The following is a 23,288-nucleotide window of genomic DNA, read 5'->3' on the forward strand; positions in this document are numbered from 1 at the left end:
GGGTGTCGTATGCCCTTTTCTTCTGAGGTGGGAGGGGAGAAGTACTAACTAAAGTAATAAATTAGTTCTACTGCCTGGCTAGTGCTTCCTAGGAGCAGGATCTAAACCCCCAGATCTTTAGATCCTTAAATTATCTGTAGGTCTTAAGAGCTGGGAGCCAGGTTCCTTTCCTTTTGGTAGTATACAGAGGCCTCAGGGAATGGTAAGCTTTACCCAGTGGCTTTTAGATACAGAAACACTCAGAGATTGGGATTATAAAATAAAACCATTGGAAAGGAGGCATTTTCTTGGCTATTTGGATATTCTCAATGTTTTGCTGATGTCAGCACATCATCCAAAATCAGCCACAGGCAACCTCATATCCTCCTCATTCCATGTTTTTAGTACATTCCTGATGCTAAAAACAAACTGCATCCTAAATATTGTTACTCAGGATTTTAGGATCAGATGCCCTTTTTCCAAGATCTTAAGGGCTAAAATAGTTAAGGAAAAGGTAGTTGTGGCATCAACCTGATTCTTGGGATGGCCCTGGAGATGGAACAGAGAAAATCAGCCATGGGCTGAGCTGTACTTGGTCTGTGTATTTATATGTTTTTATAATCCAGTATTTTATTTGCTGGTTTTTAATTAAAAACAATGCAAAATAAAAATTAAAACGCATCAGGCCACTGGAATAACAAAAGAAAACAAAAAAAAAAAACAAAAAAAAAAAGCTGGAATCCAGCACCACTGTGGGACTGTGCTTGAATGCAACTCTGCGATGCAGAGCATATTCCTGATAGTACCACTAACATCAGCTTTCCTGCAGCAAGAGCAGGAGCAGCCCTGTTACTCCCAGAGAACATGGCTCCCACAGGGTCAGGAGAGAGAAGCCACCCTGTTCCTCCTGGGGTCTGACAGGGGGAGTGCAGGGTAACCGAGGGGGGCAGGCCCAGCTAAGTGTCAGGCCCAAAACGGGGGGAACTCCTGGGGAACAGGGCCTGTCACACCCCAAGGGCTTTTACGAGAGATGGGAATGGAGTGTTTCCTCAACCAGCTCTAAATCCATCTGGCAGCTCACAGGAAAAGAGCTTGGCCCATGGATGTGGGGTGGAGGAGCTGAGGCAGGGCTCGAGGCGTGGTGGCTGCTGCAGCAGTGACACCGAGGCTTTCTTCCCCCAGGAGAAAAATCACCAACATTCCTTGAACGCCACACGTCGTGCTGATACAATTCCCTTCCTTCAATCACACGCCATGCCAAGGTAAGCACCCGGAATGATTCCGAAAAGTGCTCCTCTGCCCCCCTCAGAACAGTAAACTTCTTACAGGGAATTCTTAAAAAACACTTGCAGAACATTCCCTACACTGGGTTGCTGCTTCCCAAGGTGATGATGAACAAGTTGATTCTGTAGTTATTCCAGCCCCTGGCAGTGCTTGGGATGGGGAGTGGGGAACCTGTGAGAGACCGGAAGGCTCCACTGGCCTCCTGGCTGCTGCACTGAGGACTGGTTTGGGAATCAGACCAGGAGAAAGACGTGGAGCTACTGGGAGGAGCCCAGAGGATTGTTGCCAAGGGGAAATAATCAATTTTTTTCCATATCTGTGGTGGAAAATAGAGTAAATAATAATCTTAAACTGCAGCAAGTAATAATTGCTCAAAGTCCAGTCTCTTGGGGCCAGCTTCGGCCTCCCAGCAGCAGGACTGTGATGTGGAGCAAGGCAAGTTTATTCCTCTGAAATGTCAAAGATGTGTCTGTGCTTACAGGTGTTAGACAGGCACTGAAATTCTTCCCCGTGGCGATGCCTGGATTATTTCAATGGCAGCTGAGGGGTATTGTCAGAGCCTGGGGTGAAGCACCAGGATGCCCCATCCCTGGAAGTGTCCAAGTTGGATGGGTCTTGGAGAAACCTGGTCTAGTGGAAGGTGGCCCCTGTCCATGGATGAGCTTTAAGGTCCCTTCCAACCCAAAACATTTTGGGATTCTGTGAGGCACAAGTGCTGGACACTTGGAGCTCCGTGGTCAGTGAAATTGGGTGGGTTTGCCTGCTGCTGTGAGCAGTGTTCAGATGAGCTGTGTGTGGGCCTTACCTTAAATCCAGCTGTGTATTCCCAAAGCCCAGCACTCGTGCCGCCCTGACCTTGTCTGTCTTCTTCTTTGCAGCCCTCCACGAACTCCAGTAAAAGTTGTGCCTCAAATTAGAATAGAACTTGAGCCTGAAGACAATGGTTATTTCTGGAGGAGCAAGGGAACAGAAACTACTTTGTAATTTGTCTGTCTGTCTGATCTTTTACGAATTCATTCTGTCACTAGCCAAATGTTAAGAAGCTCCCTGCTCCCACCGGCGAAGGCAATGGAGCCGCCCCGCTGCCCCGCCCTGCCCGCGCCCCCGCCGGTCTCTCCGGGCCGCGCTGCCCGGGACTCGGGCCGCCTCCTGCTTGGCTCCTGCGAGGGCAGGAGCGTTCCGGATTCACCTCAGCCCTGTGGGAACGCCAGAGGCACTGGCTGTTGTGAGCCGCCGTTTGTCTGGCAGAACAGAGCTGACCTCCAGGCTAATTCCATGTCTGCTCCCGCTGCTGCTCCGAGATGCTGGAACGTGCTGCTAACCCTCACGTGCTCTCACCTGTAGATAAAAGAGAAGGTACTTCACTCCCAGCACAGACAGACCATTGCCATCGCTGTAGCATGTTTGGAAATGTCCCTTTCCTATGCAATTTTTTTTAAAGAAACACTTTAATGGACTTAATCCGTCAGGTACATGGAAGAGTGTTATTTTCCTAGATTATTTTGTTTAAATTATGGGGGCCTAACCTACGACTTTTTTTTTTTTTTGACAATTTTTTTAACCTTTTTTTAATTACTGTAAAGAAAAATGAATTTTTTTCCTGCAGCAGGAAACATATAGTTATGAGTAGTTCTACCTCTTATTTCTAGATGCCAGGCTTTCTGTAAAAAATGTATTGTACCATACATAATGTGATTTTTACAAAAAACAAACCCACGACATCATACCACAATCTCCAGGACGTGGCATAGGGCTGGATCAGTTCAATTAACACCTTCTGCTCCGAAGCATCTGTTTTTCTTAGGGTTAAGTTGGTTTCTGGAGTTTTTTTGATGAGCAATCCCTGCTGTCAAAGAGACTTAAATCTCTTGTGATCTTAGAAGAGTCTAAATGGACAGATTATATGTGGCTGGTTGTATCCCTGCTGTTGATTTCTGCCGTGGGATTGCTCCATGATTTTCTTGGAATGCTGGGGTGTGTGTGTGGGTGCAGTGAGAAGACCCGAGGTGTGCTTCAGGCACAGTGGATGAGGAGGAAGATGAAGGTGGCCTGCTGGGAAGTTCATCCTGACACTTGGATTCACAACATTCACATCCTCCTGCATCCTACCCCTGTGTACCATCATCTACAGAATTTACCCTAAACCTTGGCTACTCAGCAAGGCTAAGCAGGCCAGGCATGGGCATCCCAGGATTTTGGGGTGGAACCAAGCGAGTGGACATCACATCAGGAGAGAGGTTTTTCTCTCTGTAGCACGTTCATACTGCTACGTGCATCTAAAGGCATGTTTGGGAAACCGGGCTTCACCAGGACATAGGGGAACACACTGAAAGCTTCGTCCAAAAATAAAAAACAGAACAAGAAGAAAAAGTACCCCAGCTCTCGAGGCGAATTCCCTGATGGAGACAATCCCAGCACAGAGGATGGCACGTGCTGCCACTTGGTCCTTGTGAAACCAAAGTCTGGGTTGGTGAAGTCAAGAGGATTTTCTGATGGTGCTGAGACCTTAAATGCCAAATTTTAGCATCTGCTCCCACACAGGAGCCACCAGCTCCATACAGCCCCTGCTTGCTCTTGAGGGGTCTCCCCTTCAGTTTCCATGGAATCTGTCTTGGGTATCCCAGGAACCCGGCTGAAACCTGCTCTGAAAATTCTGGGGAGACTTGGGAAAGGCCTGAAGAGGAGCAGCTCTGGGATCCCTTCTGCTGCTGGAGGACAGGTAACTTGGGAAGCGTGGTGCCAGCTTTAGCCAATGCTCTCCGTCCCGTGGTGAACACCAGTCCTGGCACCCAGTGGGGACACAGGCTGGAGTGTTGCCTGTGGAGTACTGAGGAGCTGCCTGTGGGATTGCTGCACATCCTGCCCAGACCGTGGGTGTGTAGCAATCCCGGAGGAGAGGTGCCATCAGGTGGATTGCAGGGTCAGTTCCACGGGCACAGCTTCCATCTGCTGGTGCCTGGTGACCCATCTCCCCAAAAATGAGGTCTTCGCTTCTGAACCGTGTTAAATACACTTGAAGTGTCCTGACTGCTGTTCTAGATCTTTCTCTCTGTGTTGTGTTTTTTGTGTTGTGCTGAGGGCAGCGCTGCCGACAGGACAAAGGGTTCTGCAGCTTTCCATGAGAAACAGCCACCTCTGGCGGCAGGGAAGAGCCTGCAGCATGACAGGGAAAGGTTCTCTGCGCGCAGCACGCCTTTGAGAATAACTAGAACGTCCTTTCAATCCAAATTAGGTATTTTGTCGGAAAAGCCTGGGTGGGCGCTTCAGGGAATAAGTGTGAAGACTGACCCAAAGCCCTCCAAGATCAGAGGCAGCCGTCAAAAATTACCTTCCCCCAGCAAATGCGAGGTCCCAGCTCACGGCGGGACGCGCCGTGGCCACTGGCCACAGCCAGTTCTGTGCCAGCCCCGGCAGCGCCGTGGCCGCCGGCCTGCGCTGCCCCCTCCCGGGGCTGATGCACCTTTGGATCTGTATTTGAATCAAGTCGCACTTTCAGATACTTTTATTCTTAATTCTTGTAAGTCCGTGTTTTCTTTGGAGGAGAGAACAAGGACTTAGGATGAAATGAAGTGGATCAGATGGTGGAACTAAAAGGAAAAAAGCAGAAAACATTTCAAACATATTAAAGTGATTTTTTTTTCCAGTAATATAAAAAATGAAATTCCTTATAACATTATAGTGTTTTACAGTTTTATGAAGCTTTCTATTGTGACTTTTATGGAATCAAAAGATGAAGATGATGAGATATTTTAGCATTTATATTTTTCAAAATTAAATAAATGTATACTGAAAATAAAGTAACTTTATGCATTTATGGGAGAGTTCGCATCTGTTTTCCCTCTTTATGTGCCAAGTCTTGTCTGACTGAATCGAGATCCCAGAATCAGTTTGGTGATAGAAGGGGCTCCCTGCCGCCCTAGTGTTGGACCCACTGAAGCATATTTTGGGATACCTGGGGGAGCGGTTGGATCTGGAGGGTGGGCAGAAGGTGTGGGCATGGCACAGCATCTCTGTCCAACTCCTGTCACCTGTGCACAATGAGGATGAGGCAGGCCAGTGTGCCTGGGCTTCTCAATAAAACCTCTGGAGCCTCTCTGGCTGCAGCAGCGTTATGAGTGCACATGCCTGTGTGCCCACTGGACCCCCAGTGCACCGGCCACTGCCCTCTGGGCCCCTGGATCCCTCCTTGCACGCCTCTCCCAGCTCTGAGCTCACCCGGGGCCTGTCCAGAGGTGAAGGCACCTTGTGGGAGTGCTGGGCTGCGGGCTGCTTTTGGGATCTGCGCAGCCCCTGGGATGGGTACCCCTGAGGGAACTGAAGATCATCTCCTCAATCACCAAACCAAGGGGAGAAGGAAGGGTCAGGAACTGACCAGGATGAATCTTAGGGGTCGTTTCCAATCCAAATGGTTTTATTCTGGGATTGTAACCTGCACAAAGGCACTACCACTCACCTGGTGGCATGGAGAGCCACCTCCTTGCCACGCAGCTCCTTGTTGGTCAGCTCTGGTGCCTCTGGAAACTCTGGAGCAAGTACTCTTGGTAGAGTGGGCAGCCCCTGGAGACCGGGGCCGTAGATGAGCCCAGCGGTCTGACAGGTCTCAGCTATTTCAAGAAGCAGGCAATGGGCATGGGAAAAATGCAGCAGGTGGAGACCATGGAGAGGAAAGTCCTGGTGGAGGCCCGGAGCGGCTCCTCCCGCTCACGGCCATCCAGCCCCGCTGGTTCCAGAGGGGCGCGACGGGGAGAGCCCCGCGGGGCTGCGGCCCTGGCCAAGGGAAGGGGAGCCGCGCCGTGCTCTGCCCCAGCGGCGCAGCGGCCCCGGGGGCGGCGGAAGGGAAGTGGCGGAACGAGAGCGCGCTCCGGGGCTCGGGACCGGCCCTATCGGGGGCCGACCGTGGGGACCGCGCCGTGACGGGGCGCTGCGGCGGGGCCGAGACCGGGGCCGAGCGCCGCCGGGGTCTGCCGGGGGTCCCGGGCGGTGCCGCCTCGCGCCCGTCGGGCGGATGGAGGCGCCATCGGGGCCGGGATCGGTGCCGGGCCCGGGCCGGCCGCGGGCGGGCGCTGCCGGGTGCGGGATCGCGGCGGTTCCCGGGGCGGGCGCGGAGCCGCCGGGAGGGCCCGGCACCCGCACGGCGCCCTCTGGCGGACACGGAGCGCGGTGCGAGCGCGGCGCCCCCGCGTGGCCGCGGGACGGCGGTGCGGGGGCGGGGCCAAGGAGGGGCGGGGCCGGCACAGGTGTGAGGGGCGGGGCAACGCGGGGCGGGGCCACGGAGCGCGTGCGCAGCTCGGGACAGCAGAGCGCGTGCGCAGTTTGGGGCCGGCACAGGTGCGAGCAGGGCGGGGCCACGGAGCGCGGGGCGGGGCCGGCACAGGTGCGCGGGGCTCCAGAGCGCCTGCGCGGGGCGGGGCCGAGGGCATTTAAAGCCCGGAAGCCGCCGCAGGCGCCATTTCCTCGGCAGCGCTCGGAGGTGCCGGCTGCGGCCGGTGCGGGCTCCCCAGGCGGGGCCCACGTGAGGCCCTTCTCTCTATCCCTCTTTTCTCCTCCTCCTACCCCTTACCCCTCTCCTCCCTAGTTCCCCATTCCTTCCTCTCCTCTCCTCTCCTCTCCTCTCCTCTCCTCTCCTCTCCTCTCCTCTCCTCTCCTCTCCTCTCCTCTCCTCTCCTCTCCTCTCCTCTCCTCTCCTCTCCTCTCCTCTCCTCTCCTCTCCTCTCCTCTCCTCTCCTCTCCTCTCCTCTCCTCTCCTCTCCTCTCCTCTCCTCTCCTCTCCTCTCCTCTCCTCTCCTCTCCTCTCCTCTCCTCTCCTCTCCTCTCCTCTCCTCTCCTCTCCTCTCCTCTCCTCTCCTCTCCTCTCCTCTCCTCTCCTCTCCTCTCCTCTCCTCTCCTCTCCTCTCCTCTCCTCTCCTCTCCTCTCCTCTCCTCTCCTCTCCTCTCCTCTCCTCTCCTCTCCTCTCCTCTCCTCTCCTCTCCTCTCCTCTCCTCTCCTCTCCTCTCCTCTCCTCTCCTCTCCTCTCCTCTCTCCTCTCCTCTCCTCTCCTCTCCTCTCCTCTCCTCTCCTCTCCTCTCCTCTCCTCTCCTCTCCTCTCCTCTCCTCTCCTCTCCTCTCCTCTCCTCTCCTCTCCTCTCCTCTCCTCTCCTCTCCTCTCCTCCATCCCGTCCCCTCCTCTCGCTGTTCTCCAGCCTGACCCCCCTCTAATCCCCCTCCAGATTTTCTCCCCACACCTCCTCCCGCCTGTACCCCACTGCTCCCCTACAAACCCCGACTCCTGCCTCTGTTCTTCCTTCTCGTTCTCCCTCCATCCTCCCTGCCCATCCCGACCCTGCCTCCCCTTACCCTCCCCTCCTGCTCCCCTCTTCCCCTCCCTGATCCCCTTAGCCCCCTTATTCCCGTTGTCTCTCCCTATCTTGCCTCGCTCTCCCTTATCCCCCTGTTTCCCTGCCTTATCCCCCTGTCTCTCTCCGTTGTTCCCCTCTCTCCCTTACTCCCCTCTCTCTCTCCCTTATCCCCCTGTCTCTCCCCTGTCTCCCCCTGTCTCTCCCTTGTCCCGCTCTGTGTCCCCTGTTCCCCTCGCTGTGTCCCCGCAGCCGCGGGGTTCGGGGTGCCGGATAATAAAGCCCCGAGGGCCGGAGCCGGCGCCCCTGGCTTGGTTCAAAAGGGCCGGGATCCGCTCTGCGCTCCCCCCTTGCAGATGCCACCAGTGCCCGCAGTGCCGGGCTCCGGCTGTGCCTGCATCACACGGGGCTCAGGGCGGGCCCTCCTCAGGAGGGGTCCTGGGCTGGGCTGGGGAGCGGGGCTGGGGGATGGGCCCCTCATGGGGAGGGGGTCCGGGGAGTGGGGCTGGGGGATGGGCCCCTCATGGGGAGGGGGTCCGGGGGGCGGGAGGGGGTTGGGGGTGGGGCTGGGGGGCGGGAGGGAGGGAGGGGGGGTGGGAGGGGCCCCTCCGGAGGAGGGGTCCCGGGGAGGGGCGGGGGGCGGGCCCCCTCCGGAGGGGGGGGTCCGGGGTGGGAGGGGCTGGGGGGGTCCGCCCCCCTTAACCCCTCCCAGCCCGGACCCTCCCCTCCGGACGGGGTCTGCCCCGGCCCTCCCGGGACCCCTCCTCCGGACAGGGCCCCGGGGGGGAGGGAGGGGCGGGTGGGGGGGTGTCAGGAGGGAGGGGCGCTGCTGTTGTGCGACACAAATGTGCAATTACGGCCCAGAGTGACGTGACCCCCTCTGCTACCCCCCCCACCCGCCCCTCCCTCCCCCCCGGGGCCCTGTCCGGAGGAGGGGTCCCGGGAGGGCCGGGGCAGACCCCGTCCGGAGGGGAGGGTCCGGGCTGGGAGGGGCTAAGGGGGGCGGACCCCCCCAGCCCCTCCCACCCCGGACCCCCCCCTCCGGAGGGGGCCCGCCCCCCGCCCCTCCCCGGGACCCCTCCTCCGGAGGGGCCCCTCCCTCCCTCCCGCCCCCCAGCCCCAACCCCCTCCCCCCCCACCCCGACCCCCTCCCCATGGGGGCCCATCCCCCAGCCCCGCCCCCCGGACCCCCTCCCCATGGGGGCCCATCCCCCAGCCCCACTCCCCGGACCCCCTCCCCATGAGGGGCCCATCCCCCAGCCCCGCTCCCCCGGCCCAGCCCAGGACCCCTCCTGAGGAGGGCCCGCCCTGAGCCCCGTGTGATGCAGGCACAGCCGGAGCCCGGCACTGCGGGCACTGGTGGCATCTGCAAGGGGGGAGCGCAGAGCGGATCCCGGCCCTTTTGAACCAAGCCAGGGGCGCCGGCTCCGGCCCTCGGGGCTTTATTATCCGGCACCCCGAACCCCGCGGCTGCGGGGACACAGCGAGGGGAACAGGGGACACAGAGCGGGACAAGGGAGAGACAGGGGGAGACAGGGGAGAGAGACAGGGGGATAAGGCAGGGAAACAGGGATAGGGGAGAGAGAGGAACAACGGAGAGAGGGGAGTAAGGCAGGGAAACAGGGGGATAAGGGAGAGAGACAGGGAGGTAACGGAGAGGGAGAGGGGGATAAGGGAGAGGGAGATAAGGGAGAGATAGTGGGATAAAGGAGAAAGAGGCAAGATAAAGAAGAGCTAGCGGACAGAGAGGGGACATAAAAGGGACAGAGGGAGGATAAAGGGGCCCAAGAGGGGATAAGGGGGACAGAGGGGCGACAAGGAGGTGCGTAGGGGAGATAGGGGGAGAAAAGGAGAAGCAGGGGAAGGTAGGGGAGATAGAAGGGGAACAGAGGGGAGAGCCAGGTTGGGTACCGGGATGAGGAGGGGGCCGGCAGGAGAGACAGAGCAGGAACAGAGGCGGGGGTCAGGTTCAGTAGTGGGTGAGGATGGAGCAGGAAGAATGGATAGAGCAGGAAGAGAGGCGGGGGTCAGGTTCAGCAGTGGGTGAGGATGGAGCAGGAAGAATGGATAGAGCAGGAACAGAGGCAGGGGTCAGGTTCAGCAGTGGGTGAGGATGGAGCAGGAAGAATGGATAGAGCAGGAACAGAGGCGGGGGTCAGGCTGGGTAGTGGGTGAGGATGGAGCAGGAAGAATGGATAGAGCAGGAAGAGAGGCGGGGGTCAGGTTCAGCAGTGGGTGAGGAGAGGACAGGCAGGAGGGGCAGGGAATGGTAGGGGTGCGGAATAGGGCAGGGAGGGGACAGAGGGAGCGGCGGTTTGCGGGGCAGACGGGGGCGTGCGGTAGAGGGGAAGAGGTGGAGGGGGAGAAAAGCAGAAGGAGCAGACAGAAGGAGAGACAGAACCTCCCCGCCTGGGGAGCCCGCACCGGCCGCAGCCGGCACCTCCGAGCGCTGCCGAGGAAATGGCGCCTGCGGCGGCTTCCGGGCTTTAAATGCCCTCGGCCCCGCCCCGCGCAGGCGCCCTGGAGCCCCGCGCACCTGTGTCGGCCCCGCCCCGCGCTCCGTGGCCCCGCCCTGCTCGCACCTGTGCCGGCCCCAAACTGCGCACGCGCTCTGCTGTCCCGAGCTGCGCACGCGCTCCGTGGCCCCGCCTCGCGTTGCCCCGCCCCTCACACCTGTGCCGGCCCCGCCCCTCCTTGGCCCCGCCCCCCGCACCGCCGTCCCGCGGCCACGCGGGGGCGCCGCGCTCGCACCGCGCTCCGTGTCCGCCAGAGGGCGCCGTGCGGGTGCCGGGCCCTCCCGGCGGCTCCGCGCCCGCCCCGGGAACCGCCGCGATCCCGCACCCGGCAGCGCCCGCCCGCGGCCGGCCCGGGCCCGGCACCGATCCCGGCCCCGATGGCGCCTCCATCCGCCCGACGGGCGAGAGGCGGCACCGCCCGGGACCCCCGGCAGACCCCGGCGGCGCTCGGCCCCGGTCGCGGCCCCGCCGCAGCGCCCCCTGGCCCCGTCCCGCACTCCGTGGCCCCGCGCCGCTGTCCCGGGACCCCCGCTCGGCGCTGTGCGAGCCCCGGCCCCGGGGCTGCTCCCGGCGGGGACCGCTCGCTCGGAGCCCGCAGCGCTGCGGCGGGGCCGCGCCTGGGGACGGGGCTGTGAGACCGAGTCCCGCCCGTGCCCGCTCCCGGAGCGGGGCTGCCTCTCCCCCGGCGGGCGGGTTGCGGGTCGCGGGGACGGGGCACCACGGCCGCACTGGGGCCAGGACTGGGCAAACCCCAGCCCGGACTCGGTGCCCCCTCCTGCTACGATGCCGGGACGAGGCTGACGGAAAGCGGGTGATGGAGCCCACAGCCGGAGCCGGGATGGGGCGTTCGGATCCTGCCGGGTCTGCCGGTGCGTTCCCGGGGGTGCCGCCTCTCCCTCGTCGGGAGATCGAAGCGGCGTCGGGCCCGGGATTGGTATGGGGGCCGGGATCGGTGCCGGGCCCGGGCCGGCCGCGGGCGGGCGCTGCCGGGTGCGGGATCGCGGCGGTTCCCGGGGCGGGCGCGGAGCCGCCGGGAGGGCCCGGCACCCGCACGGCGCCCTCTGGCGGACACGGAGCGCGGTGCGCGGGCAGGGCCGGCTCCGCGCCCCGGAGCGCTCCCGGCCCGGCCGCCCCGCTCCGCCACCCCCGAGCCCGCGGCGGGGGCCGGAGCCGAGTTCGGCGCCTGCCGTTTCTGCTCCGGCTTCTGCCGGGGCGGGCCGGGGATCGATCGGGCACGGTCCCGCTCCGCATGCGGGGAGCCGGGGCCGTGCCGGGGCCCGGCAGGACGGCAGCAGCGGTGTTTCCCGGGTGCCCGCGATGTTCCGGGAGCCAGAGCGGCCGCTGTCTGTCCCTCCACGTGCCCGCCCTCGGTGGCCCCACGAGCACACCTGGCCTAGGAGGTGGCCCTGACCGCGCCGTGGGTCCCCGCTCTGCCTTCAGCGTTTCCTGCCCTTCGTGCCTTCGGAACTTAGGGAGTTTCGAACAGCGACTTTTTCCCTGCCACCAATAAGGTGCAGCTCATCTGACAGCTGCCAGGTGAAATCTGATGTTCTCCTTTCAATTTCTCTGCACATCACGCTCTCCAATGGCAAAACTTCTGTTTTAAAAAATCCCGTTAAGGTATTTAATCTTTATTTCCAGTCGGGGAAGGTCCTGCCTGGGATGGAAATGGCTAAAAAAGAGAAAACTTAAAAATGGCAAAACCAGATGCTGCCACGTGAGTCAAAGCAGGGAAAGCCTCGGGATGTCCAAGGTTTGTTTTATTGTCACGTCTGAAACCTCTGCTAATGCCAGTGCCACCCTTATTTCCCCCGAGGGACCCCCCAGGGCTGCCAGGATGTTCCCAGAATTGCATCTTTGGGGCCCCCATCCCCTCACAGCATTCAATGGCTCCATCCTGGGGACTTCTCACAGGGGAGCAGCGATTGCACATGAAACTTGGATGACCACTGAGAAATGAGAGAGACCTGTGATAAAAAACCTTTTCTTAATAAGATCAACAGTTTCTCTACAGCAGTTGAGCAGCTTCGATATCCATACGACACAGCATCTAATTCCATCTCCTGATTTGATCTTGGCAAAAGGAAGAGTCACCTGCCCTCAGTGTAAATATTTAGTACACAAAATACTGTCAAGAAACCCACTTTTAATAAATATCTGTAGCTCTCACTCCTATACACAAGTACTTTACAGCGCCGTGCTGGAAGGAGCGCGGCCGGCTGGGCTGGGACAAGGTGGGGATGGACATAAATTAATTATTGCAGTCGGATGCGCCGTGGGCGGGGAGGTTTGGAGTTGATCCACGCCAGAAATATAAATATCTCTCACACCTTGAAATCCACCTTGAAACTGCTTTAAACACCGGCCCTTGGAATGCTCACAGGGCAGAACTTGATGGTTGGCACCTGGCACTGGAACAATACAGGTAAACAGTTGTGGGACAGCACAAAACTCTTACAATAATGCTGATTTCCTGCATTTACCCAACAGTTGCAATGGTGCTCGTCTGTTTCCAGGACTTCCAGGGAGTCCTAAGGGTTCATTCGGTCTGTGGCAAGTGTTTCTCTGAGTGTCCATGCCTGGTCCTGCCTGCAGTGGGGCATTTCCTACAATGGGGGTGTTCAGAGCCCAAAGCCACAGGGCTGCTGACGTTAGGGCTAACTTTTGGGCCCAGAGCTGGACGGAGCCCTCAGTGACTCCCACTCATTGCCAGGAGGGTTCCTTTAGTGTTTCCTCTGCGTGTCCCAGCTGGCCAGGGAATGAGGGGTGGGAGGAGGCCGGGAGCACCAGAAAGTGAACCAGCACTTCTTGTCCTTTGTATTTACAGGGGACGACCGGTGCCCTGCAGTGCCCTGCCCGGGGCACGCAGCGCGCTCCGCAGCGTCCAGAGGTCAGGGAGTCACACACAAGAGTGCCAAACAGCCCCTTTCCGTGGCTGTCCTGCACAAGCCTTCCTGCTCATCGTTCCACAGGGGCAGCCCTCGGAGGCCATCGCTTCCCTGTGCGCCCCTCACCCTTCCCGGAGGTCCTGGCTGGCGCAGGAGCCCCCGCTGCCATGTTCTCTGCTGGCACCAGAGGCAGAGCTGTGGCCAGTGCCGGGGCACTACCAGAGCTGAGGCTGCTGCTGTTGGCAGGGAACTGGTGCAGGAAAGCCAACAGGCGTGAAGTCTTCCCAGCCACAGGAGCTCTCCAGTGCGGAACGCTGGCACCTCTGGGCTCGGGGCTGGATGGCGGGATGCGCCGCTCAGCCTGCTGTGCTTCCGAAGGCAGCCGGCTTGGAGAGCTGCTCCCGGGCAGGAGCCGAGCCTGGGCGGGCACCGCGGGCGTGGGCACCGTCGGAGCCCTCGGCAGCTTGCCCGGATCCAGTGCTGCATCCCCCTCGGTCCCAGCCCCTCCGGGTGGCAGGAAGCTGCTGCTTCGCCGGCTGCAGGACTCGCAGCACAGCTTGTGGTAGCCAGGGATGGAGCAGTATCGGGCCAGCACTTCCATCTGGCAGAAGATGGATTTGTCTCCCAGGCAAGGCTCATCTGTAAAACAAATGTCCCAGGGATGGGAACCTACTGATGGGCACTTGGGAAATGTCAGCACATTGTGTTTTTAGAGGAGCACAGACAGCAATTCCCAGTGCCAACCTCCCAGAGCTCCCTCACACACTGGGTATGTCCTACCCACCCCAAATCCCTTCCCTTTACAGCCTGAGAGGACATCATCCATCAGCAGCATTAAAGCCAAGGCAATCATCCCTCCCAGAAATTAAATCCCAAGCAATAGCCCTCAGCGAAGCCTTAAAATAGAAAGTTAGAGTCAGATGAAGTTCTGTTCATATTAAGTTTGGGTTTTTCAGGGACCAAATGGAACTGTAGAACTGATGGAAAGCTGTAACAGTGGGTCACACCTGAGGTGCCCTGAAGGCAGGGATCTGCATCCCTTTCCTCAGGAAAAAGAACTTCCAGAGGCTCTTCTGGAAGCTTTGAACCAAAATCAGCTTTCTGCAGAGAAAGATTTCCTCACCTGGGCACAGGAGCTGCCTCACCGTGGGCCAGAAGTGCATCCAGCCACCACCTTCTCCTGCTTTAAAATAGCAACTGGAGCCTGAGCTCAGGCAGGGTGAAAATCAGCTCAGTTCCAAGGAACTCAGTAAAATACCCCACAAGGACACCAGTGGAGCTGGGGGATGAGGCTTATAAATAGCAAATTCTATGGAATATAGACATGTCATTGTCCTGATCCTGCTGAGCTTCCTCAGAACCCTTACTGGTTCCTGACAAGCCTGGTGTAAAAGCAGCAGCTCTGCATGGGAATACCTGTGCTCCGTGAGGCACCGTGAGGCTATTCCAGCCTCAGCATGGAATTCTGGGCTACAGCTACAATTCCTTTTGCCTTACCATAGTGACAGTGGCCCTCATTTGGTGCTGTCCTCTCATGGTTCATTTTGGAGTATCCATTTGTGCTGGTTTAGATTCCACAACTCCACCCACAATGTGGAGATTGGGGGTTGTGCTTCTCCACTTCCAGCAGGTTCCATAAGGACCCAAAGCAGATCCCAGCTGTCCAGTCTTGGGGAAAACACCTGCACCTGCCAGGAGCTCTGACTGCTTTTCCTATCAGCTCCTGAACAGTCTCAGGGCCACCACGAGGCCCCAATAAACCCCAAATCCTACAGAGTGAATAATCCAAAGGAAGAAATCCATTGTTGTCATAAAAAGCCTCAACACCTGTTTAAAATTCTATGGAAACAATGTAATGGATTCCCTGGAACCTCATTAATGCTCTTGGTTCCATGTTTATGTATTTTTATTCCCTCACTTGGCAGCTTGCAGAACTTACCCTGGGATTTAGAGGTCAAGCAGGGTTTGTTTTGGATTGACCTTCACCTCCGGCCCCAGTCTGTGCCAACACGACTTGGGCCAATGTGATTAAACCCTGTTTGAGCACACGCACAGGACAGACCCCGGCGTGGGGAGCTGTGACATCCTGAGACTGCTGGACTGAACACAAGAGAAAAGCTGCACTCTGCGTGTGACCCCTGTGCCAGCACGGTGCTCTCCAGGGAGGAATCATGCCCCCCACTGCAGCCATTCCTGCCATTCTCTTACCATCGCAGGGAGCGAGTTTACAAGCCCTCACGGATTCCGGCCGTTCCCCCTCGCACCGATCCCCAGCGCGGCACAGCACCTGCCGGCTCTCCGTCCCCTCCCCGCAGGTCACCGAGCACTGTCGGACACAGAGGGCACAGGTCAGGGCATCCTGTGTCACAGCACTTGGCAGGAATTCCCACGTGCCAGCCATGGCTTCTGGGACAGACTGGGGCTGCCCCCACCCTCCGCTGCCCACCTGGGACCAGGGCCCGGCTTTCCACGGCGCGGGGCACGGCGCCCGGTTGCAGGACCGCCGGCTCTCGGGGCGATCCCCGCTGCAGAACTTGGCGTGGACGGAGCGGTTGGTGCCGTCTGCAAGAGGCTGGATGCAGCGCACCGTGCGGAGCTGGTAGCCGGAATTCCCGCATGTTTTGGTGCAGTGTTCCCACTCATCTGCTGCCCAGCTGGGAAGGGAAATGGAGTCAGACACCGTCAACTGTTAACCTTTTCGTCCTGCTGTGGCTGCCTCATCCCTGGAGCAAGCTCATCTAGTGGAAAAACTCCCTTCCCATGGCAGGGGGCTGGAAAGAGATGAGCTTTAAGGTGCCTCCCAACCCAATCTATTCCATTATTTTATATATATATATATATATATATATATATATATATATATATATATATATATATATATATATATATATATATATATATATATGTATATATGTATGTATGTATATATATACACTACAACCACCCAATCAGATTAGCATGGATGCTTACACAGGTAGAAACTCCCCTCCATGTTCAGGAACTGCAGGCTGGCAAGCTGTCAGCATGCCCTCAAATTCATCCCACCCAATCTGGCTGTGGCTACCCTGTCCAAAGGAGGAATCCCTGCTCTCCGTGCCCAGCTGCACTCACAGGGGCTCTGTGCACTCCTGCAGGTTGCACATCCTACGGATGGGCTTTGGCTTTTTGCTGCCTTCGCAGAAGCTGCGATGAACCATCTTGTTGTCGCTCTTCCTGCGGCACCCGTACTTGGTGTACTGGAACCCTGTGAAACATGTCAGAGGAATCAGAAGAATCAGGTCCTTGTTAGAATGTTTGGCTTAAATAGGGTTTTCTGGCCTAATAAATGGGTTTACAAGACAGGTATTTTGGTATTTGCATTCCCCATTATTTGCTTAAGAGCCATGGACAGACCATGAGTACAGGGAATGCTCAGGAGCATCAATGCCTGAGTTTGGGCATCCAAAGTAGCTTTGGGGTCTGAATTTAAACACCAAAAGAAGCCCTTTTCTTCCTAGGCTGGAAGTGTGACACCTGGGAACAATCATGCACTTCGGGTATTTTAAGCCTGAGCCCTAAAACAACAAACCGCTGTTAAAAAAGGGAAGCCAAGAATCTAAATCGTTCCCTTCCCCCGTTTTTTTGGCAATTTGTCACTTGTTACAGGTGCATGCTCATCCCTGGCTCACCTCCACCGCAGGGTTTGGAGCACTGGGACCAGCTCTTCAAGGCCCACTCGAAGGTGTCCGTGTCCTCCCGCAGCACATTGTTGCTGTGGATGGTCGGCACCGAATCCTCGTGGATGATGTATCTGTAGGTCAGGCTGGATCTGGTGTCGTTCTCCCGAGGAATGATCTGTGAATAAGCAAACACAAACCCAGCACTGGTACTGATTCCTCTGCTAAGTACAGACACCAAGGTCTGGCTCTGGGATAGCCCCTAAGGCTGAGCTCAACGCGTCACCCACCAGCACCACCACGGCATCATGCAGGGGCCCGTCCGTGTGCAGCGTTTCCGTGTTGTCCTCGATGCTGTACTCCCACTGCACGCCCAGATCGATGAAGGATTGGGATCTGGCCTCCTCCCCTTTCCCATTCAGGATATAGTGTCCTGTAGCCTGGTTCTTGATTGCTGGGAGGAGTGAGAGCAGAGCCTGTCGTGCCTCCCCCGCACTGGCAGCAATCGGGGTGGCACGGGGAGGGGTATTTCCATCAGATTATGAAAATAACAGATTTTCATCACATTTTACTTTGCACACAGGTGTGTCCCAGATGCTAAAATTCATAAGTGATGCTAAAATCTGTAAGTGAAGAGCTGAGGAATAGGAGCCCTGTGGAACTGCCTGGGTTTGGGCTTCCACATCCCACCTCAAGAGCCAAGTACAGCGGAGACTATGATGATGACGATGATGATGCTTCAAGTAGAAGCCAATTCATTAAGAGCTGGAATCACAGAATGGTTTGGATTGGAAGGGACCTTAAAGATCATTCAGTGTACTCTTCTGTACAGCTTTTTGCAATGCACCATAGGAATAATTAAAAGATACTGAATTAGATTAATCCTGGCAGTTCCCACTTTCATGTGAGTCATCACAATCTTTGGTTAGTAAACAGGCAAATTTGGGTCAGTTTAATATTTTGGAGAATTCACATGAAGAGATGTTTGTTTGCTGAGCTGTAGGACTGCAGGACTAAGCCCTGACCAGGCAATTTGGAAAGCCCACATTTACCCAACGCCTTCACTGGATTCTCTCATCCCTCAGGTTCTCCGGCATGAGTACCCCGTGCTTCTTCTCAAGCCTCATACCAAACTTGAGCAGAAAAACACTTACCAAGAAAGTGAGGAGAGGCCTCGTCTTCTTGGATAAACACATGTCGAGCCCCGGGAGGGATATCAAACATCTTAAGGTACCCTTTGGCACGTGCAGGGTCAGTGGAGGCAGCAGGGAGGGAAAGAGAAAGGAACAGCCATGGTCAGGAGCGCAGGGCACGCCCAGTTCTGCTTGCAGGAGAGGGCATCCAGCAGCCACGGAAGAGCAGAGCCAGGAGACATGGAACCAATCGGTTTGTAAAGGGTGGGACAGGCCCTCCCTGGGCTCTTCTCTTCCAGGGAGAGAAGGGACACCAGTTACAGGTGGATTTGCCACTTTCCACCTGGGATCAGTTTAATATTTATGGCTGTGCTGCTCCAAGCAGGATCTATCAACAATTCAGGCACAGAGATGTTTCCTGTGCTCCTCAGCACATGAGGACACAAGCACAAGTCTTTCTCGCTACTTTCCCAAATCAGTCCTCAGCCAGGTTGTTGGATTGGAGCTTACTGACTGCCCTTTCAGATGGTCACGTCTGCAGCAAAAGTAAAAAGTTGTTCCCAAAGAAAAGTGTTCTTAGTTTCAATTTCAGTTATTTACCAGTGCAAATCACAGGTAATTGGTGTAAAATTAAGGAAGCACTGCCATTAGGAAGACTAGAATCCCTTCTAGGGATGGGTCACAGATCAAGACTTAATCAAGAGCCCCCTAAGTTCTCTGAGTGCATGGCATTTTCATAGTCCTGTTATTTTCTTTTTAACAACTGCAGATTTAATTAAGCAAAATCACTGGATTCTGGGACTACTGGATGTACTGGCACTCTGTCCTGCCCCTGACACCCACAGCTCCTGAGAAAATTCAAGTGAAGGAACAGAAGAGCTGGGAACAGGGAAGATCAGAATCCCAGCTGAGCAGTGCCTGTGCCCAACAGCATTTCCAGTCTTTTCCTCCATCACCTTTAGAGCACAGGGAACATCAAGATTTTGCCTGGTTTGGCATTACCTGTCCGTGTCTACAGGAAGACAGGATCTCCCATTCCCATGGATGCCTCTCTCCCTACAAGCTGTTGCACTTACCCAAAATGTTTTGAGCCTCCTTTGTCCCAGAAAGGGAAACACTGAGCTCCTCTGGGTAAGGGAAAGGCTCCTCTGGTCTTCCCTTAAACAGAACACCTGGAATTAGTGTCCTGAGAGCCAAGTCTGGTCATTCCACTGATTGGGTGTCACCCAGATGCTCTTTACAAGCAAAAGATATAAATTACATCATAGACAAATGCATTTACAGTAGATTTGGACACATCTGGGCAAGACAACCACTCCATGGAAGTCAGACAATCCGGGCAGGATTTTAGGTTGGGTACTTGCAGAAACTGTTTTCTAGAGACTTGAACTCTTTTTGAGCACCTCTTGCTTACGTGTTTCCCTGTAGAAAGAGGTCTATTAGCCTTCTTAATGACCAGGTTTACCCAGGCTAGGGAAAATCTATCAGCATTCCCTGAACACCTCCATCACTTCCATATCCATCCACAATCGGAGGCCGATGGACAGCAGCCTGTCCTGAATAGGCTCAGAGACGAACCTCATGGGATGGTGCTACATCCATTATTCCCATTATCTCGTGTCTGTGAGTGTCACACAAACCCCAGAGGCAGCAGGAGTTCCAGCCAGCTGTAGGCAGCTGTTATTCCTACCGAGCTTTTTGGGAGTGCGGGTGTAGGTCCCCTTCACGGTCCGGCAGTGGGAGTCGTCCCCGCCGCAGACCCCGCACTGGTCCTCAGCCTTGCTGGAGCCTATTTCCTTGTCACAGCCCACTTTCTGCAGAAAAAAGGGCAAGACTGGATATTAGGAGGGAATTCTTTCCTATAACGGTGCTGAGGCCCTGGCACAGGTTGCCCAGAGAAGCTGTGGCTGCCCCGTCCCTGGAAGTGTTCAAGGCCAGGTTGGATGGGGCTTGGAGCAACCTGGGCTAGTGGAAGGAAATGGCAGGGGGGTGGAACTGATGGTCTTTAAGGTCCCTTTCAGCCCAAACCAGTCTGGGATTCTATGATAAGAAACAATGAGTGGAAGACAAGCGGAGCATTTCCCTGGAACAGGTCTGTGCCGTTCTCTAATTTAATTTAAATCTCAAGGAATCAGAGGAATACAATGCTGCAAATATGGAATGTAGAGACATCTACAAAGTCTCTCTCTGCCTGTGAGCTGTTCCCATGAGCTGTCCCCAGAGCAGGTGCCACTCACCACACATTCCCCACGGACACAGATGCTGTAGGGATCCCTGTAGGAGCAGCGAGTCCCGTCGTGCACCGGCTGCTTCATATGAGCCACATCCCCCGTTTCTCGGGACTGGCAGTACAGGTGACATCTCTTGGGAGCTGTGGAGCCAGGGAAAAGAAAGGGCTGCATGGAGGACAGTGCTCCAGGCGTGTTCCCGACAACTATCCCACCGATGGAGCAAGGAGTGAGAAGGGACAGTCAGGTTTGGGGGTGAGGATGGGGGCCGAGCAGTGGAATGGGGTGGTTTGGGAAGGAACACGTGGATTGTGAGGAATTTTTTGGGGGAACATGGCAGTGGTTGGGGCAGAAACCTGGGGATTTAGGGCAAAACTGGTGTTTTTGAGACACAGTGTGGCCATTTGGGGTAAAAAGTATCCAATTTAGGGATAAACAAGCACTTTGAAGTCATAAAGGTGAATTGTAGGGCTAAACTGAAGGTCTGGGGGTAAATGGGGGATTTTGGGTGAAAACGGAGAAATTAGGGCAAGAGCTGTGATTTTGAGACATAATTCTGCAACTTTGGAGCAAAAATGTCAACTTTAGGGATAAAGGGGCATGTTTGGGGGAAAAATTGGCAGTTAAAAGGGCAAATTTGGGTCAGAGTAGGGAAAATGCAGGTTAAAATCAGGGATTTAGGGCAAATCTGCTATTTTTTACATATAATGTATTACGTTAGGGTCAAAACTGTGAATTTTAGGGATAAATAAGAGAGAAATTGATTGTTTGGGGCTAAAATGGAAAAATTTGAGTCAGAGCAGGGAATTTGGGTATTAAAATCCGGATTTAAAGCAAAACTATTGATTTTCAGACAAAACAGACGGATGGGGTGGGAACCAACTTATTTGCTTTTCTGGGTGTTCTGGGCCTGTCCCTGAGATATCCAGGCCAAGGGGAATGGCTTCAAACCCTTTCAAGTGTCACTAAAGGCCCAGAGCAGGACGCACGGTCGGGGTGCTCGTAGGGCAGCCAGTGGTGTCGGCTGCCCTGGAACTCGAAGTGGGAATTGCGCTGCTGGCACTGCTGTGCCCTGAAGTCCTCAAAGTGCTTCGGACACTCCTCGGTGCTGCACAGCTGGAACTCAAAATTGACCCCGGCGCAATCGTCACCTCCATTGATGGGCCTGTGAGAAGAAAATATTCCAGAGATTTTCATCAGGGAGAAGTTGTTCCCTCTGAGGGTGCTGAGGCCCTGGCACAGGCTGCCCAGAGAGGCTGTGGCTGCCCCATCCCTGGAAGTGTCCGAGGCCAAGTTGGGCAGGGCTTGGAGCAACCTGGGATAGTGCAAAGTGTCCCTGCCCATGGCAGGAGGTGGAATGGGATGGGCTTTAAGGTCCCTGCCAACCCAGACCAGTCTGGGATTCTGTAACTCTATGGAATTCTTGAACTTTCCAAAAATGACCCCACTTCGAGGGGCCTGAACAGAATGTCCACCCAAAACCCAAATACCATTGCAAGTGGCCCCTCTGAGGACACCCAGGCGGGTGCAACTCCCACACCTACATTGGGTTGTTGCACTGGCGTGTGCGGAAGCGAACCCCAGTCCCACAGGTCCGTGAGCAGGAGCCAAACTTGGTCCAGGGTCCCCAGTGTCCATCCTGCTTCAACTGGTTGGTGTTCTTCCACATGCAGTGACCCTTGTAGCACCACTGAGGGAATTAGGACAGGAAACAGGTGAGAACAGGCACAGTACAGCAACATTTTGCTGCTGCCTGGGGCACATTCAGATTGTACAAGCGAGTCTCCTGTATTTCAAAATAAAGGGAATTTGCTAAAAAAAAAAACCCAGGTATCTTAGTATAATTTTATAATTGAAAATGGACTGGCAGCAGGACACCCACTAATGGGGATATTAACGGGAAAAATCGGCCGCTAATCCTCAGCCTACACAAACATTTGCCACAGGGTGTCTGGACAGTGAGTTCTGAGCGGCCATCCCACAGTAACAGCATCATCTGCTTCCCTGGATTCCTAAAGGCACTTGATAGAAACTTTGCAGATGAGACAGAACCCAAAAAACATAACAAAGAGGTCACAGAAGAGGTTTCACCTCAGCTGGAATCTCTGCCCAAAATGTGCTACGGCAAACCTTGTACAGCTCCCAGAATATCCCAGTGGGAAAGCACAGCTCCCGCTTCACCCCAGGAATGCCAGGCAATTCCCCGCTCCCCTCTGTGCCCTTCAGTCCAAATGGATGTAACTGCTGGTCTTTTTCCCAAGACAAGCAGAGAGCAAAGGCTGGACTCACTTTTCCTGGGGCACACTCGGTGCCATCGAGGGGAGGTCCTTTCTTGGTCTTGCAGAAGTAGGGGTTATCGGGATGGCTGCACCACAGCTGCTTGCACGGATCAAAGGTTCGGAACTGAAAAGCACAAAGGGACCAAATGCAGAACATGAGATTGTTTATACTTTTTGGATGAGCAAGTACTTTTGTATTTTTTTTTTTTGCACTTTATTTGTATCTTTTATTTTATTTCTACTTTTTGGAAAAGGATCTAACCCACTCCCATAGATTCCATCTCACACAACCCAATGAGCCTAGCATCTTCAGGGCAGTTCTTATCCCCTGCATCCCCCAGCCCTGGGCTAGTGAAAAGAGGAAAGAAGACACCCAGAAGTGGAACAAAAATGAGATTTTTTTTTTTTTTCCTTTTCTTTCTTGGGATTGCTCTCATCAGTCTGTGCCACGTGGACCATGCTGCCACTCATTTTCCCATTATTCCACAGGACCCAGAGGACTGAATTTCCCCCATAAATATCCCTCTGCTCTTTACAGATCTCTTTAAATACTCCATTAACTTCTCTCCAATGATTATGGCACTTCAGCTCTCCCATCAGGTCACAGCCCCTTGCTGTGTGTCTCTGCCTGGGTGTCTGGACGTACTGCTGTGCACATCCTGTAGCCCACGCCGAAGTCGAAACGGCACTGCTCATCCATGGAATAGTTGATGCCTGGCAGCTCAGGAAGCTTGGGCCAGTCATGCTCAAAGGGGTCGTCGAGAAGACAGTCATAAGAGCTATGGAAAGAGATACAGAAAAAAAATACCGTGAGAAGATGTATACTCCTAATTCCTGCCCCATCCCCGGAACTGCCCAAGGCCAGGTTGGGTGGGGCTTGCTTGGAGCAACCTGGTCTAGTGGAAGGTGTCCCTATCCATGGCAGGGGCTTTGTAATGAGATGTGCTTTAAGGTCCCTTCCAACCCAAACCAGTCTGGGATTCTGTGACAAT

At 55.6% G+C, this 23,288-nt stretch overlaps 3 protein-coding genes and 1 long non-coding RNA gene across 7 annotated transcripts in view; 3 read left to right on the plus strand and 1 right to left on the minus strand.

The window, feature by feature from the left end:
* SLC4A4 (solute carrier family 4 member 4) overlaps positions 1 to 2,231 on the plus strand; it is a 116,244-nt gene extending 114,013 nt beyond the window's left edge. For all 3 annotated transcript variants that reach the window (XM_053939857.1, XM_053939853.1, XM_053939855.1), the window contains 2 exons: positions 1,162 to 1,241; positions 2,142 to 2,231. In XM_053939857.1, coding sequence (XP_053795832.1) covers positions 1,162 to 1,205 — 44 coding nt within the window. In that variant the 3' untranslated portion in view covers positions 1,206 to 1,241; positions 2,142 to 2,231. The remainder of the gene's footprint in view (positions 1 to 1,161; positions 1,242 to 2,141) is intronic.
* Positions 2,232 to 2,331: 100 nt separating this feature from the next.
* Positions 2,332 to 10,913, plus strand: LOC128786827 (collagen alpha-1(I) chain-like). The gene is made up of 5 exons (XM_053940476.1): positions 2,332 to 2,488; positions 4,602 to 4,733; positions 5,412 to 5,495; positions 5,994 to 6,749; positions 10,030 to 10,913. The coding sequence occupies exons 1-5, from the start codon at positions 2,332 to 2,334 to the stop codon at positions 10,911 to 10,913; spliced, it is 2,013 nt and encodes a 670-aa protein (XP_053796451.1).
* Positions 10,914 to 11,223: 310 nt separating this feature from the next.
* LOC128786683 (uncharacterized) lies at positions 11,224 to 12,281 on the plus strand. Its single transcript, XR_008430432.1, has 2 exons — positions 11,224 to 11,648; positions 11,754 to 12,281. It is a non-coding gene; the product is annotated as an uncharacterized LOC128786683 (long non-coding RNA).
* The window catches only part of ADAMTS3 (ADAM metallopeptidase with thrombospondin type 1 motif 3), a 60,630-nt gene continuing 49,580 nt past the window's right edge, over positions 12,239 to 23,288 (minus strand). For both annotated transcript variants that reach the window (XM_053940140.1, XM_053940139.1), the window contains exons 10-22: positions 22,943 to 23,075; positions 22,307 to 22,420; positions 21,562 to 21,707; positions 21,007 to 21,182; positions 20,027 to 20,160; positions 19,480 to 19,603; positions 17,811 to 17,891; positions 16,947 to 17,110; positions 16,669 to 16,834; positions 16,112 to 16,244; positions 15,447 to 15,654; positions 15,209 to 15,326; positions 12,239 to 13,639 (exon numbers count right to left, since the gene is read on the minus strand). In XM_053940140.1, coding sequence (XP_053796115.1) covers positions 13,071 to 13,639; positions 15,209 to 15,326; positions 15,447 to 15,654; positions 16,112 to 16,244; positions 16,669 to 16,834; positions 16,947 to 17,110; positions 17,811 to 17,891; positions 19,480 to 19,603; positions 20,027 to 20,160; positions 21,007 to 21,182; positions 21,562 to 21,707; positions 22,307 to 22,420; positions 22,943 to 23,075 — 2,266 coding nt within the window. In that variant the 3' untranslated portion in view covers positions 12,239 to 13,070. The remainder of the gene's footprint in view (positions 13,640 to 15,208; positions 15,327 to 15,446; positions 15,655 to 16,111; positions 16,245 to 16,668; positions 16,835 to 16,946; positions 17,111 to 17,810; positions 17,892 to 19,479; positions 19,604 to 20,026; positions 20,161 to 21,006; positions 21,183 to 21,561; positions 21,708 to 22,306; positions 22,421 to 22,942; positions 23,076 to 23,288) is intronic.

This window comes from Vidua chalybeata, chromosome 4 (genome assembly GCF_026979565.1).
Source record: "Vidua chalybeata isolate OUT-0048 chromosome 4, bVidCha1 merged haplotype, whole genome shotgun sequence".
Classification (NCBI taxonomy): domain Eukaryota; kingdom Metazoa; phylum Chordata; class Aves; order Passeriformes; family Viduidae; genus Vidua; species Vidua chalybeata.